At 38.3% G+C, this 17,627-nt stretch overlaps 1 protein-coding gene across 2 annotated transcripts in view; it reads left to right on the top strand.

Annotated features, from left to right (window-relative positions):
- Positions 1–14,544, top strand: part of cntnap5l (contactin associated protein family member 5 like) — a 95,070-nt gene extending 80,526 nt beyond the window's left edge. For both annotated transcript variants that reach the window (XM_058401511.1, XM_058401512.1), the window contains 7 exons: positions 271–507; positions 2,863–3,093; positions 3,750–3,883; positions 8,427–8,514; positions 10,836–11,048; positions 11,220–11,297; positions 13,443–14,544. In XM_058401511.1, coding sequence (XP_058257494.1) covers positions 271–507; positions 2,863–3,093; positions 3,750–3,883; positions 8,427–8,514; positions 10,836–11,048; positions 11,220–11,297; positions 13,443–13,618 — 1,157 coding nt within the window. In that variant the 3' untranslated portion in view covers positions 13,619–14,544. The remainder of the gene's footprint in view (positions 1–270; positions 508–2,862; positions 3,094–3,749; positions 3,884–8,426; positions 8,515–10,835; positions 11,049–11,219; positions 11,298–13,442) is intronic.
- Positions 14,545–17,627: the final 3,083 nt, after the last annotated feature.

Genomic DNA, 17,627 nt, shown 5'->3' with positions numbered 1-17,627 from the left:
ATGAGGTTTTCAGCTGACTGTCACAAGTATCATCAGAATGATTAGTTGCACAGGGTATCATTAGCTAGCATTACATGCATTTCTATAAAGTTGGTTTAAGCATTTTGCTCTCTTTAACTCCCAGGTCTAAACTTTCCATCTCCAGACAGTAGATTCATATATTTCTATAGATTTTTATAGCTCTATAGGTTTAATAACCTTTTGTGAAATTCTTAAACATTGACCAAATTTGCATTTTCATTAAGGAACTTATTTGCTCTCATCTCTCAGGAGGAGCACCTACCACTCAATGGGGCTTCCTAGGGTGCCTCCGTGCACTCAGTATCAACGGGATGACCTTCGACCTTCAAGAACGTGCTAAGATGACGCCCGGCATGAATTCAGGTTGCCCGGGTCACTGCAGCAGCGAGAGCCTATGCCATAATGGAGGAAGGTGTTTGGAGAACAGGAATAGCTACATATGCGACTGCACACACACAGCATTTACAGGAGCCAACTGCAAAACAGGTGAGAGTTGCTCAGAACTCGTCAAAAGAGGATTTGGTTTCGGGCTATACTTAGTTCTGGAATATATTATGCTGTATAAATTTGGGTTAGAAATGAAATTAAATGTAAATCTGTGTAAGATATTGTATTTAGAGTTGAGTTAAATACACTTAATGAGGATTTAATACAGAAATATTGCACATTAGTATTCAGACCACAGTCATGTTTACACAGTCAAGCTCTAATCAGAAGTTATGCAATAGTTACGTGTTTTGTGTTTTGCTTTTAGATGTGTTCTTAAGTAAGTAAATGTGTGTCTCAGTTACACATGATTCTGAATTCAGGCCATTTTTATTCAGTGATATTCAGGAGCAGCATTAAGTACCAGGTTGATGTAACCACAATATGGCATGCACAAGGAGAAACAATGAGGACTAAGACTTAAGGCAAGAGCAACAGGGAGGACGAAGACTTAACACAAGAGCAACAATGAGGAATAAGACTTAACACAAGAGCAACAATGAGGAATAAGACTTAACACAAGAGCAACAATGAGGAATAAGACTTAACACAAGAGCAACAATGAGGAATAAGACTTAACACAAGAGCAACAATGAGGAATAAGACTTAACACAAGAGCAACAATGAGGAATAAGACTTAACACAAGAGCAACAGGGAGGACTAAGACTTAACACAAGATCAACACCTAGGACTAAGAATAAACACAAGAGCAACACTGAGGACTAAGACTTAACACAAGATCAACACCTAGGACTAAGAATAAACACAAGATCAAAATAAGGACTAAGTCTTAACACAAGAACAACAGAGAAGCTTGGCCTTCAGACCTCAGCCACATCTCTCTTGCTCTTGCTTACAATCACTCTGTGGCATCGTTGTATTAATTTGACAACTAATTAAAAGCATGATAATAAAAAGCAGACATTCTCTGCATCCATTAGGATTTCACGACCTTGATCTAGTATCTTGTGACTACATTCATTTCTGAGGATGATTACACTGGCGGATAAAATAAATAATAAAAGGCAAAATATTATAGAATATGGATGTGCTGTTCTCTGAGCTTCCACATACTGAGGATGGTAAGCATACAGCAATGAGTAATGTGATCAATACAATTAAGACTATTCATGCAGCTATGTATTGATGATATACTCGAATCCTGATTATTTATTTTAATGTAATTTATTTTTTTCTGTACATCACTGTATCAGTTCTCTGGGTTTGGTCAGGAATCAGGACATGGGAGGCTTGGATCGACTCAAAGGAATCTTTTGCGATTATTTTATATAATTTGCTTACACACACACACACACACACAACCACTTTATCCTTTCTCCAGCACACTCCAACACAAAATACACATTAGTGTAATCCTATACAGCTGAAATCCTTACCATTCATTTCTCCACCCTTCATTCACACACCACTTGACCACACCCTCCACTTCCACAATCATGTTATTCTTGACAGACAAAGGAAAAAAATATACTATTTTCCTTCTTTAGTCTGCATTTTTTTTTAATTCTATCCCTGATATTTTCAGGCTTAAAGGCAAGCGCTCGTGTTTAAAGGTGCTGGTCTCAACGCTGTTAAGAAACCTTTGAGGCGTGAATAATATGCAGGTTTATCTTAAGCAAGTGTGTAATCCATGGCCGCGAATGTTGACATGACTTTTGGACTTGAATGGTTTACGGCCCTAAATGTCAAACACGTAGCGGAATAATCTGTGGATAAAAATCCGTCCCGGTTCTTAAAAGATGGGCAGGGATCCGTGCAACCTTTCAAAGATAGATAGAAAGGAGGGGTTCGATTGGCTGACAGCACGTCCTTGCTTGTCAACTCTCTTTAATTTGACGTGGAGTTAGTGGGCCATAGAGGAGAAGCTTCACCTGCCAAGAACCTAATTACAGCTTCCCTGCTTCTCCTTCAGACTCACCCAGTGGCCTGTCAATCAAATTAGTGATGTAATGGCTCTGTCTCTTTACAGTGGTGATTGCAGAAAGGGTCAGATTACACAGTGACTGTTTACAGCTCAGTGTGGTGGAAGGCTGACAAATGAAAAGAGACAAAATAAAAAAAGAGCCTGTAATTTATATCATAGCAATATGTTTCCAAATTCGAGCTTCCTAATTAGAAGAAAATTCAGTAGAGGAAGTAACTTTCTCATGCATCTGATTGAACTTGATGAGCCAGAGCTGCTGATTCTCTGATGTCTGTGCTTACTTGCTGTATCATCTTCTTGATAATAATAATAATAAAAAAAAGTTTTCCATAATTTAGCAAGCAGTTTGTTTTGTTTTTTTGTAGCATAATTGTCTGCTTTTTTTTCTGTGCATGTCTGTCTGTTTTAGCTATCTCTGCATCCTTTGAGAGAGGGACGTCTGTAACGTATGCCGTTCAGGAACCATTTTCTGTAATGAGGAACCAGGAACCAAAACAACTGCCAAGGAACAAACACTCGGACATCGTTAGATCCCGGGAGAATGTGGCATTTGGGTTCCTGACAAAACATGCGCCAGCTTTGCTCTTGTCCGCTCAGTCCCATGACCAGCGCTACATGGCAATTACCCTGACCCAAAATGGTAAGAGGTTTTTTTTTCCTTGCATATAAATTACTGCTGTTCCAACAAGAGGGAAAAAGGTCAGGTGCACGTTAATTATGCACATAAAAACATGTTCCTGTGCTGACTACTATTTTTCATTCGATTCAACAACTCTATATCCTCCAATGTCAATAGTAGGTAAAAAAAAAAAAGATACAGTAAAGACGCAAACATATACAAGGAATGCAAGAAGAGGAATCCCGTAATGGCAGCTCATGGCATCTCTCTCTCTCTGCCACTCATTTTCTTCTTCCATTCCTCTCAATTTTTTATCGACTGGCGGAGAGGAGTGAAACACCATCTCTTCAAGTGGCCATGACTGGCTTTTATAAATCCTTTACAGCAGACGTGCATCTGTGAATCATGGCAGAGAGAGAGAGAAAGAGAGACAGAGAATGAGTAAGTAAGAAAGAGAGAGAGAGAAGAAATGAGTAGGCAGGTTAGTGCAAGTATTCCCTGCATGCCTAACTGATAATGAATTACTCTGACAGACATATCATACTTCCTCACAAATGCAAATGATGCCAGAAATGTGTCAAGCCCGAGATCTGCATCTTTATGAATGGTCTAAATGAAGCAGCCAGCATACACAGGACATCATTGTACATTCTAAAAGCTTGTTTATGGTCTCCCAGGCAGTTTGCAGATCTGGTACAGGCTGAACCAGGAGACGGGTCCAGACATGTTCAGTCTTAAACCTGCCAATCTAGCTGATGGACGGTTCCACTGGGTCAGAATAAATTGTGATGGAAATCAGCTTCATGTCCAGGTAATGCTTCGATAGAGTGACTAGGATGAGAACTGTTTCATTGCTTGGCTTCAGCAAGGGTGTAACTTTGGTTTGAGAAGTAGGGGTTGGGGGGGGGGGGGGCTGGATTACAAAATGGGGGAAAATGTTTTTGATGGTGACTATGGGACTATGGTGATACAAAAACCAGGAAATAATGAAGTTGATTATTATGATAAATTCTGCCAAAAAGAACAGTAAGCTACTAAACTATGTATATAATATATTCTTTATTGTTTAATAGGGGCTTGTTTAATAACAATAATATTGTTTAATAAATAATGTGTGACTCAAGTTAAAGAAACTTTTATTTTAAACTGTACCTGAAAATGTAAAATAAAGGATGGAACATTAATAACACAATAGATACACCACTTATTTGGCGCACAGGATGCAAGATTCTCACAAACATTTTTTCATTGTCCTCCATCTATTCATTCAATCCCATCTCTCCATGTATCCTAACTGTCCACCCCATCTGAGTTATGATCATATTGAGTCTAAAATTAAACTAGCATGTTTGTCATTCATTACTGACAGAAAATGTGCGGTTTAAAGTGAACTCGTTTTCATACGCACAATGTTCTAAACTACATTAAATATAATAACAGCCTGACGTTACCTAGCAACAACAGTATATGTTAACGTTAGCTCATTCAGCAGGACAGAAGATATAGACAGATGTAGACAGAAAATATGATTATCCTGACCTGAGCTAATTTACTGAATAAACTGACTCACATCTCCATTCTTTCTTTTCATCCATGATGACTTTAAAGTTATCTGTTGCTGCTTCTGGCGTTTCAACGCTGACTGTGCCGCAACCACGATACCTGTTCATTACACCTTTTATTGAGCTAGTTTTAGAGTTCCTATCCTATCAGTGAAGACACATGTAACGTCTTTCTATGATAGCTGTACACGTTTGACACACTTAAATTGTGTGTTGTGATGATGTCACATGACTCGTCTCTGCCCGGAAAGTAGAAAGTCTGTGGGAATTTCGAAAAATTGCAAGCTTCTCAAAAGATTGTGGAGTTTGTTTGATTATGAATCACTTTTGGTGATTGCAACATTAAAAAATCCTGAAGGGATATCAAGATCTGGCCTCTGTAGGACTGTCCAGTCACTCCAATTGGTTATAGAGGCTCTGCCCTGACTGTAGACTCATATAGGAACTGCTTTGCTGCAATTGCTTTGCTGCACTGGCTAGGCAATCTGCCTGTCTGTCACAACTATTAGCTTCCATTCTGGCATGTTTTAGCACCTGAGGTCTTAGAGATTGAGAAACCACAAGACTGCCTGGTTGCCTGTGGTGCCCTTATCACAACTAAGGAGTCCCATTCTCTTGGCTGTACTTCCCATTAAGCAGCTTTGCCATGAGTAGCTGCTTCCAAAAAATTTAATCCTGCTCTGCATGACTTTGATGGGGGAAACAGTGTTGACACAGCAGCTACAGATGCTCGACCAGAGCTCAAATATGCTCAGGTATGCATATTTGAAGGTCCCCCCCCCCCCCTCTAGCTAGCTAGATCAGACTATAGATGCATTTCCTCTTGCCTGGGTTCCACTGGTCAGTGGGAATGACCTTGTCATTCACAATGTTCCCCTGGCTTTCCAAGCCAGCAGGCAGTCCACAGCACTCTCAGCTGTTGGTGAAAATGCCCTCTGGCTCATTCTCTCTGGTCTATCCAACACCAAGTAAAGGCATATTGCAGGTGTACCCATTAAGCTAGGCAAGGCTCTCTGCATCCCAGCATTAACAAACTCATTGCTGGCTACACAGTCCACCTGTGGACTCTGCTGGGGACCTCAGGGTTCTAAGACACATAGAAAAAAACTACTACCATCCTGGCATCTTGCCAAGCCTTGGGGTAAGATGTCCTTTGCTTTGCTTTGTCCAGCTAGCATCACAACATCTAATTCCGAGGAGTCTGATGCTGTGCCTTTGGGGGTGAAGGGGTTCTTAATCCCAGGTTATTGGGCAAGCAGCCAATTAGCAATTGTTTCCCTTATCCCCTACAAAAAAGGAAACTTTCAAGCAGCATTTTGTGCAGTATGCTGTGAAAACACTACAGCTACCTCCAGGGCAGAATGCGCTCTGCCCAGCTTCACTGCCTGTAATGCAAAATGTAAATACGAGGCAGTCTCCACTTCCTGTCACTTTTACTGTGTGTCACAGTATCCAAAAGGGAACGTCCACTGTATGGAGAGCAGCTTCACCCCCAGGTAGTACCAACTGCAGTGCTCTGTACTTTTTGCTACAGGACAGAGACCATCTTACCAACATATCCACACTGTGGCCCAATGTCTGTCCACAGAAAAATATAGTCTTGTTATAAATGTAGTGCAATGCTATGACTGTCTGTATACACACCATATGGTACAGTATATTTTGAATTTTTTTTTATCCAGAAAGTAAGGGGAATGCAAACTTTTGAAGTCACCAGTACATTCAACTGTCAGTGTTATTGCACTGGTTGTTTATTGTTGGTTTGACCTAAAGAGGTCTAAGGGAACTTACAGATCACTGTATACCAACTGAATGGTGTCAAATTACTGACAACTAAACTTATATAATAACAACAGCTTATTTATTTATAACTGTAAGAACCACAAAGATGCTGTGAAGATGGTTTGAAGGAAATCGTTGAACTATGATTATACATTGGTCTGAAACGTAACAGAACCTGTACATCTTCCTAGCTAGATATCAGCTGACTAAAATAAAGAAAGGTTGGTACTTTTCCCCAGAGATATTGAAATATGAGTATCTTTCAGTATGAATAATATTGACTATTTTGAAATGTGGCCTGTTCCCATGTTTAAAGAAATGAAGAAAGTCTCAAAGCATCTCTCTAACAAAAGATACAAAATTATTATTTTGAACACAAAAGTGTGTGTATTGTTGTTGGGCCTTCAAAGAGTCGTTCATTTATCCTCGTTGGGAAACTTTTCTTCATGCATTCACAGCTGGTATCTTCACTGGGATCAAAACACAGATGGCTACTGGTTCATTTTTCTTAGTCTTCATCCGTTTTGCTCGGCTCAGGTTTAAGATTTAACTACTTGTGATGGCTGGACACAAGCAAAACCTGTCCAAAGGAAGGTCAGAGAATGTGGAATGTGGTCAAGCCACAGTTTTAAAGGTGAATAGACCAAAAAAACAGTCAGAAACGTCCTTTTTGTATGGGACTGTGGAGATACTGTGACGTTATAATAAAGTATTTGAGTTCAAGAAAAAGGGTGTGTCTAAATTAGCTCCCTAGCTCATGAAACAGTATATTGTGTAGACGAATTCAGGCATTTGTAAGGACCCTGACTCAAAACACACTGAGACACTGATTTGAGCCGACTCCGTCACCACTAGCATTTATCAAAAACCTATACCTTGACAGGACCAATATCTTTCTGACTTTTTTTTTTATCTGGTACTTCACCTCGATTAATTCGAGGGGCTTCAGTAAATAAGGTGTAATTTTCAGTAAGGGAACACAGTACGCGTCGATGCTCCCTGGTTTTTGTGGTGCATTGTGGGATTTTTAGCGAGAGAAAGTTTCATTGTGCACTGGAAGGATTTAGCGACTGAGAGAGAGACAGCTCTTAAAATGGCCGACTCCCTCATCGGTGCTCTGATTCTTGAACGAGGGAGCTGACTGAGATGCATCTAAAATGTTCGATAAATATAGAGAGTAACCAAACAGCAGAATGTTAATCAATCAGCATGAATCATTACATCAGTGTCAGAGTTTAGAGTCAGACGTGGATGCAAGTGGGGATACGGTTTAATCAGTGCAATACAAAACACACAGTACAAGAACATGAGCTCACAAACATAAGACAAAGAGTGTTAGAACTGACAGAATGTAAGTACACAAGCTCATTAGACATAAACGTGCACCTGATTATGATGAAAATGATGATGATGATGACGATGACGTGAGGTACAAGGGGTTATGGGTAATGTAGCCCTGACAATCATATCAAGTAAATATTTGCTTCTGGATTACACAACTCTGTATAATATTTTAGGAAATAGATTTAACAATTCAATATGGATTTAATCAAATGCTGTTGGTCTGTAACTGACTTTTAAATACTGGAGCAAGATTGGTAGAATTATAAATTCTTCTGTATTAGTTTAATGTCTAAAAAAAAAAATTATTATATTCCATTGTTTGTGTTTTTTTCTGAAATAAAAAATATGAATATGTTTTGTATATTTATATATTTTTTTCCATTTTGATATATTTAATATTTTATAAATATTTTTATATATTTAAAAATGTATATACATATATTTGTTTCTCACTAAAAGAAAACCAAATTTTCTAGAGCACATTTTAGTTAGTTTACATTAGACATCAGGCTGGAAAAAAAAAATCCTGAAGTGCTCCGTTAATGCAACCTTGGGACACTTTATCGCAGCGTTGCTAGAATTTCAGAATGGCCTTGTCCAATAAATCTTCATTTTTCTGTAAGTGGTATGAATGATCTGTGTTTGATCTGTTTCGTTTGCCTCCAGATCGATAACACAGTGATGCAGCAGTTCAGTCTGTCTCCTGGTTCTCCACTCGCTCCGGTGAGGATTTTAACTCTGGGGAGAATCCGAGGTGAGTTCTAGCCTGGGCTGAGGAACGTGTTTTTGTTCGCTGTTGCTGTTCTTTGTACCGCAGAGCTGTACCTGTTCGGCTCCACCCAAAAAGAGCTGCTTGCAATCAGGCCTACTATAATTTTCTATGAATTTTAATGACCAGTTTCTCTGAATTCTTTCTCTCACTTTCTCTCTCTCTCTCTCTTTCACTCTCTCTGTGTCTCTCCTGCCTGTAAAGAGGCATTTGAGTGGAGTGTGTGGTTTTTTTTGTTTTTTTTCAGAGGCAGGTTAGAATGAGGTGGGTGGTTGGCAGGGCAGAGAGGCAGGGAGCGGGAGAGTGCATTCTGAGCTGTCAGCACTGCGACAGATGGGTTGAGTGAAGGGTAAATGGATTTGCACGCCGTTGCCTTGGAAACCTTTTTTTTTAAATCGGGTAACTAATAAGCAGGACAGGACATGGCATGACCCTCATTCTTTGGCGGAGACAGAAGGATGTTTGAGATAAATTTGCAGTAAAGTGCACACCTAAATGCGACGAGCTCTGGCGCATCCATCCTTAGTCATTAAGGGTGAAACGACGTAGAGGGAAAGAAAAATGTGAATGGATAATATTGATTTCTGCAAGTGTGCTGTAGCCTTGACTCTGAGAGATTAGAGTAATGAACCCATCAATATTGATGAAACGTGCCAGAAAAAATTGAATGGTAAACATTTTTTCTCTTAAGAAGTAGAGAGAATTTCCCAGCCAAATTGACAAGCAGAAGTAAAAGGACCTTTTTATTTTCACAACATCGGCTGGTTGTACAAGTACGTTTGATTTACATACATCTATATGCACCCCACATAGTCCATATATTTTAGATGTTTGGTCAATTAGGGTATTTATAAATGGTTGTTTTAAAATAATAGACAGTTCTGAGACATTTATTTTAGCTGTTATTTACTAGATCAGATTTTCCATGGGTCAAAATTTGTCATACTGTCCATTTTGATAGTATTTGGTTACACTATGCTGGAATTTTCGCTCATTCCTGAACTGGTGTAACTCTGGCATGGTGGCTTACTTGCTCGATTTTTCAATTAATTCCCAAAATTTTCTATGGTTTTCAGGTCAGGGCTTTGTGATGGCCACTCTAATACCTTTAATTTGTCTTGAAGCCACAGATTGTTGTTCTCTTGGAGTTAAACCTTTCAAACCAAAGTTTATTTATCCTTGGGAGATAATGTATGACTCATTCATAAGAAATGGCATATTTTTGTAGTACCAAGATTTTTATATTTGTATATTTTCTATTTTGTTTCATTCAGATGCACTGGCTACCTTTAGTCGTTCGGGAATTTCACCTAGATCTGGACTCTTAATTAAAACAAATGACCAAACAGAAACTTCTGTTATTTTCAGAAAGTTTCTGGAATCTTCCACACTGTTTAAAGAGACAGGCAGCATAGTGTACATAAACTTTCTGAACTGGAATGCATGGAATTCATCAAGTTGAATAAATCTCCAACCAATAAATTTCCAATATACATGTCTAGTTAACCCAAAAATAGTGACAAAGAAACACTTACCCATCTGATTTTTTATTATAAGAATGGATTGGAATTAACATCTGGATCCATAAAGCACAATGAGGCTATTTCTATGGATTCAGTGTTTAGAGATTTAGACTTGTCATATAAATTAAAGCGTAACAGAGGGCAAAAACAAAAACAATTCATCAGTACAAAACCGAAAACACAAGGACAATTTAGACAAACCGCAAAAGCTAGGTATAGTTTGCGAATGGAATTTTTTTCACTGACACTCAAGATATACAAAAAGTAGGAAATTGTGTATCTAACTTTGTTTCTTGTACATGTGTGGAGTTCACTTTAAACCATTTTTTCAATAGTACAACTTTAGATGTAAGAAAATAACAAACATATATATTTATATTTATAAGAAAATGGAGTTAATTCAATGCTACTTTGAGGAAGGATATAGCATATCATGGCCTAAAGATTAGTTTGCGATGTCTACAAACATATATGAAGAACGCAGGGATGATTCGAAAACAAAACTGGATTTCTGGCTTTGGTAAAATAACAGTGCGTTTCATTACAACCTCTATAATAAAATTTCTAAATGAAAAAAATAAAAAATAAGAATTCCAAGCCCTGGCTATGCTTCCCACCCCCTTCAAGACAGCATTTTCTCCAGTTACAAGAAAATTGAATTAATATAAATGACATACAGTCATTTTAACTTACAGATCCGTAGCACAAGTGCTGAAATTCCGAAAAAAAAAATTCTGAAGTAGTGCTTACTGTTGATCTTTACTTGATACTCTTTGGTAATAGGAAGTGACATCACTGACGAGGAAGTGGTGCGTGCGGGATTGAGAGGATTCGTCGGCTGTCTTTCCTCTGTCCAGTTTAATCAAGCTGCCCCTTTAAAAGCAGCACTCCAAAACAGAGGAAGTTCAGCAGTCAGCGTACACGGCCGGCTGGAGGAGTCAGACTGTGGGGCTAAATCAAGCACAAACACTCACATTACCACCCACACAGGCTCAGGTACAACGCTTGAGCAGACGCTACGATTTACTGCAAATCTCCTTAATCTGCATGATCCTTATGTTCGCGTGCACGTGTATTGGGTTAGACTGGCTTACATTATGGTACATCTGTCTATTTTTAAGCACAGACTCATCTTCCTTTCTTTCATCTTCTTGTTCTCTCTTCCAGGAGATGAATCATCAAAATCAGACCGAGGTAAAGCACCTCTGACAAAAGGGGCGCAGAGTGACTCAGCACTAATTGGAGGTGAGAAACAACAGGAACTGGTGTGCATTCGGTCCGGGATAACAAGCCATCCTCTGACGTTGATTATCTTACACTCTGTAAAGTTCATGCATCCGACTTCAGTATCAGTGGTGAAATTCTAAACACTTATACACCAATTAAGGCACAAAATCTTACTTTAGCTTCTCTCTTTTCAAAGTGAAACCTTTTCTTACCCCTACTAAAGGGTTATGCGTGCAAAAATGCATAAAAGTTCCCAAAATGACATGCAGGCTGATTTATTTAAGGTTCTTTAAAGCTCCTGGGTGGTATTAATGTGCTTTGTTTCTGTATCCGAAGCACATTTGTATCTTTGATGCTGATTTCATTTAAAGAAAATGTTTTCACACCCAGAGAGTGTGTCATATCGACAAAATCGCCTATTTTATTACACGCTAATAGAATATAATCATTACTTTCTTCTGTACTTCAATTTTAATTTCAGTTTCTTTTGCACTTTCTCGGACTAATGAAGTAAACAAACGAGCAAATTCTTTGTAGAGCACCCACTAACTACACAACCTTTTAATTTTTTTTTTAATTGCAAACACACACACACTTTAGCAGTCTTTATTCAGGGTTTTGGTTCATCAATAAAAACAAATAATTTGGAATTTATGCATTTCAAATCTATTAAGCTGTGATTTTAGGTGTTTCGTGTGTAGCACGCACAAAGCACAAAATCTGCTTTGTGTGTTTGCCTTAAATAATGTGCAGATTGGTGTGTTTATTACGGTGGCCGATTTGTTTTTCAGTGCAAAAATGACATATCCGAAAACAAAATAACAAATCAGAACGCACAAGGATAATTCAAACAACCCGGAAAAGGTAGAGGTATAGGTTGCAAATGGAATTCTTACCACTGATTGGATGAGAGATCTGTCACTCAAGATATATAAGAGGTAGGAAATTGTGTATCTAACTTTATTTCATTGTACATATGTGGAGTTCTGCGTTCACTTTAAACCATTTTTTAGGGAGTGAATATTTAAATCTTAGAAAATAACATTGGCAAGCAAGGAGAAAACGTTACTTTGAGACAGGATGTTCACATGCCGTGATTTTAGATATGCTGATAGCGTATCATGGCATAAAGATTTTTTAGAGTTTGCTATCTCTAAAAACCAACAAGTATGTTTAGAAGGCAAAACTATTCCAGATGAAAGGATGTAAGGAATGCTACAAGAGCAGAGCTGCGTTCATATACAGTACACACCAATCCACTTTCTACTGCTGCAGCCTGCTGGACTTCCTGTCCAATCAGTGGTAAGAATTCCATTCACAAACTATACCTCCCTTTTTCGGTTTGTCTTTCAGATTGTAGTTGTGTTTTTTGGATGTTATTTTGTTTCGCACTTCTCGGCCATCGTAGTTTTTGCCTAACATAAGGTGATTTACCAAGTCTGAACACTGCTTTGGTTTAAGCGGTTGTGTGTTCAGTGTGACATTTTCATAAATTCTGACCATCCACTGGGTTTTAATAGAAAAGAAACTTCTTTATCAATTTTATTCTTCAGTATTTCAGAATGATTAGAATGCTTCTTAACTAATGAGGACTTAATACTAGCATAGTAAAGTGGTTTTATATTAGATAAAAACTGTATATTAACACTTAGAGAAAATAAATAAATAAATAATAATAATAATAATAATAATAATAATAATAATAATAATAATAATTCAGTCATCTTGAACCATCCTGAACCAAAAAGAATTCCAACCAGATTTGCAAAAGCTTCAGAATTTTGCTTGTACTCAGAAATCCATGCAAATGATATGATGTGAGTTATATGATCAAGTCCAGGTTTCTGTCAGTTAGTCTTCTGATATGTAAGCTTGCACACCCTCAGGAGCATGATTCGTTTTTATGATGCCGTTTTTACATTTTCATGAATGTGAAATTTCATGTGTAAATTTTTTTTTACGAAGAGATATATTCAAGCCCAGCTTGATAAATGAAGCTCACCTTTGACAATTTCATGCAGTTCTTCTTTGTAAATCACCTCTAACACACCCAGTTGATCCTGTTCCACATGCAAATGATCTCATTCCACCAGGGCGTGATGTATTGGATATTTAAATCAGCTAATGGAAGCAGTAATAATGCTCACGTTGTGTCATTCACAGGAATCGTGGCTGCCATCGTGTTTATGACGCTCTGCGTGTTGGCTGTGTTGATCCGCTTCCTCTACCAACACAGGGAACCCCGACCTCCGCCTGCCATCGCCGTAAAGAGTAAAAGACCCAGCCTGGATGTAGAACCGTCCAAACCGAGCCATGTTGGCAAGGAGTACTTCATCTGACAGAAATTTTGCTTCTGTTGCATAAGCTGCAGAAATAATATTATTCGACAGCTGTGCACACGAGTGCCCGACCCGAGCCTTCCGACACTTCTGTGCCATCTTTTAATCCAGACCTCCTCTCCTGTCTGATGCAGCTGCTGAGTTCTGATCCAAGCTGGACAGGAAGTCAGGGTCTGTATGCAGTTTACGCTTATGTGAAAGAAGAGACTATTTTGAAAACAAAAAAAAAATATATGACGAGGAAATAATCCGAATCTGTATGACATACTGTGTGCTGTTTGATAACAAAGAGACACAATCAAATCCAGCACCTTATACACGACCGTCTCAAGTAAAAACCAGAGACAGGACACAAGATGGTCTGCTTAATCCAACCCTGTTAGACTCAGCACAGGCTTTGTGTTTTGTCACTTACTCTAATCTCATGCACTCTGATATCACTGAGGAGGATACTTCCTTCTCAGTTTTATTCACTGTGCGGAAAAATCCCCTGTCTCTTGTCATGTCAAAACATATCTGTAATGAGGATTTGACAAATTCAGACAATCAGCTCAAACAAGAGACCAACCGTAAACAATGGCGGATTAGCTCTGGTGTTCAATCAGCACTAGCAAGAGATCAATGGCGAAAGCTTTGTGTCTGTCCATGGCTGCATGTCGGGAACGTTCATCCGATCAGGTTTTGCGGCCTTAATGCAGCTAAATCCGTTACCCAGTGAGTCTACAGAATGAAGGTCTTCAATGAAGTGCATTATATTACCTGACAGTGAAAACAACCCTGTCATGCCCCCCTGAGACAATACCACGCTTTCTTACTGAAATTGATTTCTTTTGGTCAGGGGTTCAGTTTTCTATATGGCTATTGTTGTATATGACTGTTTATCTATTTCATAAATATATTTAATAAAAAGAGCTGTTTTCATAGCCTCTGGGAGTACAGCATGCCCTTTTCTCTGTGAAATGAGAAATTTTGGAGGGTTTTTTTTTCATGGTCTCAGGTGACCTTAGTGAAATCTCCAAACACCTACAGAGGGAGTGTTTTGTGGATGATATCATGGCTCTGTAACTAATCCAAACATCTCTGACGGAGTGAGTTTTTGTAGTGCTTTTCAGTCACTTATGCTACGTTCACACATACAGCGACCCACAGCGTCGAAGCAACCAAAGATTGTTCGTTTTCTATAAGAGCTTCCAAGTTCTTGCAACCGGATGTGTCTAGCAAAGTTTTTAAAGATGAATTTGCATGTTGATGCATATAAACACTGCTAAATAATAATAACAAATGCCCAATCAGCAAAAAAAAACAACAAACGATTTTGAACCATTGCCAGTGATGATGACCACTCAGTGATAAACATCATTGCTATGGCAATGGTGCAAACTTCATGGTACAACAGCTGAAGCCATACAGTGATAAAATCGTTGTCGGTAGCTTTAAACTTTCCAAGCAGGTGTACAAGAAGTAGAAAAAGATCAAAAAGAAGTAGTCTGTAAGATACGGAATAACTTCATAAGGCCACATATGCTGTATTTTGGCTATGTCGATATTAAAGCTTCAGAAGAACACCATTCAGGATTTATTCATAAGTATTATCAGTATTTTCCGTTCACTGGAACTTAGAGGCCTAAACTTGTCTAGCATGAAGTTAATGAGGATTAATTGTTGGAGTGTTGAAGGTTGGAGTGAAAAAACACAAAGCGTCCTGCACAGATCACTGACCTCATCCCCGCTGAAAACATTTAGGATGAACTGGAACAGGCTTAATGCTTCTACTAGATTGTGGCTATGGGGATTTGTAATAAACTGGCCAAAAATGTAACGCGAGGGTGGTTGTAATGTTGTCAGTCAACTGAAAAGGGTTGAAAATATTTGGTTTGGCTGTGAAATGCTCAATAATCCCAACCAAGCAACCAAAGGTGGAAATATCACTAAAGTAGAATTCACATTATTATAGAAAAAAAAAAGGTTTCCTTTTCCAGACTTAAGTCAAGCCTTTTTTTGTGTGGATTCAAAGCTGGTGGATTTTCTGACAAGAACAGAACTGTGGGTAGATAAATTTAAAAAAAAAAAAAAAGACTTTGAAAAAATGAAGGGGGTGATAAATTTCTGATGTTGCCTCATGCTGTAAATCCACCTCAAAAAGTTCATCGGGAAAGAGATAGAAACTTTGACAGGCTGTCATCGCACTACTGCTGAAAAAATGGTCAAGAAGTGCTGATGCTAAGAATGGAACACAATTCAGCATGGATGTTTAGGTTTGGCAGAGGTCGAAAAATATGGGAGATTTGGTCAATCAGAAAAAAAGGGTACCTTGTTATAATAACATGAAAAAATTAAGAATAAATAAATAGCTAACCTTAATTTGACCACCATAAGTAGATCTTTCTAAGTTAAAGAATTAATTCACATGTAAACTAAATCAAAAATACTCTGAGAATGTCGAGCTAACTAAACCCCCAGAAAATAATCTTATAGATTATTCTTTATTATTCATATTATTAATCTTGTCTTCTAAATGAATAAATGTTACTGTATTAATATGTGTGTAAAGAAGCAGACCCCTGGGTCCTAGTGCCCCACAGCATGTACTAATACTACAGTGAGATTGGAAGAGAAATGGATGGACGCAAATCGTGTTGAGATTAAATGATCGGTGTTAATTATTAGTGCATTTTTCTACGTTCGATAAGGAGGATCAGTGTAAATGATGGAAGAAATCCATCCATCCAGTGATGTTTGTGTACACAGCTGTACTGCACACGGCAAATTATAGAAACAATCTGAAATTATACAATTAATTCAGAATCTCTTATAAAAAAATATGTACTAAGATGTACTTAAGGTGGTCGTTATTCATGCATGAAGGCATAAGACTCAAGGCATTGTTAAGGTTTGCTCTTAATTAGTTCCTAATTAGTTTATTCCTTAACTCATCATTAGTTCATATTTACTGCAAGTAAGGAGTAATTCAGGAAATAATGCATGACATGTTGTAAAGTCTTATTTGGCTGTGTGAGAACTTGTATCAGATTTTCACCAGGCTCTAGAACTCGGAGATCACGGTGAACATTTTAGAACTTTGAAATACTTCAATACAAAGGTGTGACATTCTGCATGTTATCTGCTTTGTTCAAAAGGTCAGATTTTCCTTGTGCCCTAATCTCTAATGTTATCGAAGTGTGTAATCATACGACACTCCTATAGATTTAATCTTAAGGTTTTTTGCACAAACTTCCTGGTCACTTCGAGTGCACACTGTCCTTAAAACAAAAAGGAACGAGTCGATACTAAGAACTTATTAAATTTTGTAAAGATTTTGTTGCCTTTTTTACGCAAGTTGATTTGTTGAATTAGAAAAGAAAAAAAACTTTTTAACTAGTGCTCCGAGACTTTTGTACCCCACTGTATATACAAATAATCATGATCTAAGGTTTAAAAAAAGAAGAAAAGTAAGGCAATATTAAACTTTGCTTCTTGTTTTTAGATTAATAGAACCTGCATATTGAACTAAAACTATAATACATAAGGTATCATGGCCTGATATGATGATTCCCCAGCTCACAGCAGGCAACCGTGGAGTGAAAACTGAGTGAGCCGACTGTATTACTCTCTTCTAGTGATGAAAGACAGAAGCAGTGACAGAAGAGCGAGAGACAGCATTGATTGAGAGCCCTGAGGATGTGGTGGTAATGAAACAGCCTCTGCTTGGCCATCTGCTGAAACAGGCAGCCCACAGACAATGCCAAATTACTCAGGAGGTACAGCTCAGATTTGATCTGGGAGCCTGTCACGACATTTGGGTGCACTTTGAAGTCATGCCTTCTGTCGAACGAGGCGAGGTTCTCGTTACGGCAGAGAGTTCGCTGCTTTTACAGCGCCTGAGCAGAGAACAGGGTCTGAAAGCACACACAAGCACCTTTTTATTTCCTTTTTTTTTCTGTTATGAGCTCTAAGCTTAGATAAAAGAAAAGCAGCAAGAGCAAAAGGAGGTCACACGATTGAATGTTCA

This window comes from Hemibagrus wyckioides, linkage group LG10, assembly GCF_019097595.1.
Source record: "Hemibagrus wyckioides isolate EC202008001 linkage group LG10, SWU_Hwy_1.0, whole genome shotgun sequence".
NCBI classification, from domain to species: domain Eukaryota; kingdom Metazoa; phylum Chordata; class Actinopteri; order Siluriformes; family Bagridae; genus Hemibagrus; species Hemibagrus wyckioides.
Note: the sequence above shows the minus strand (reverse complement) of the source record. Positions and strands in the feature narration are given on the sequence as shown.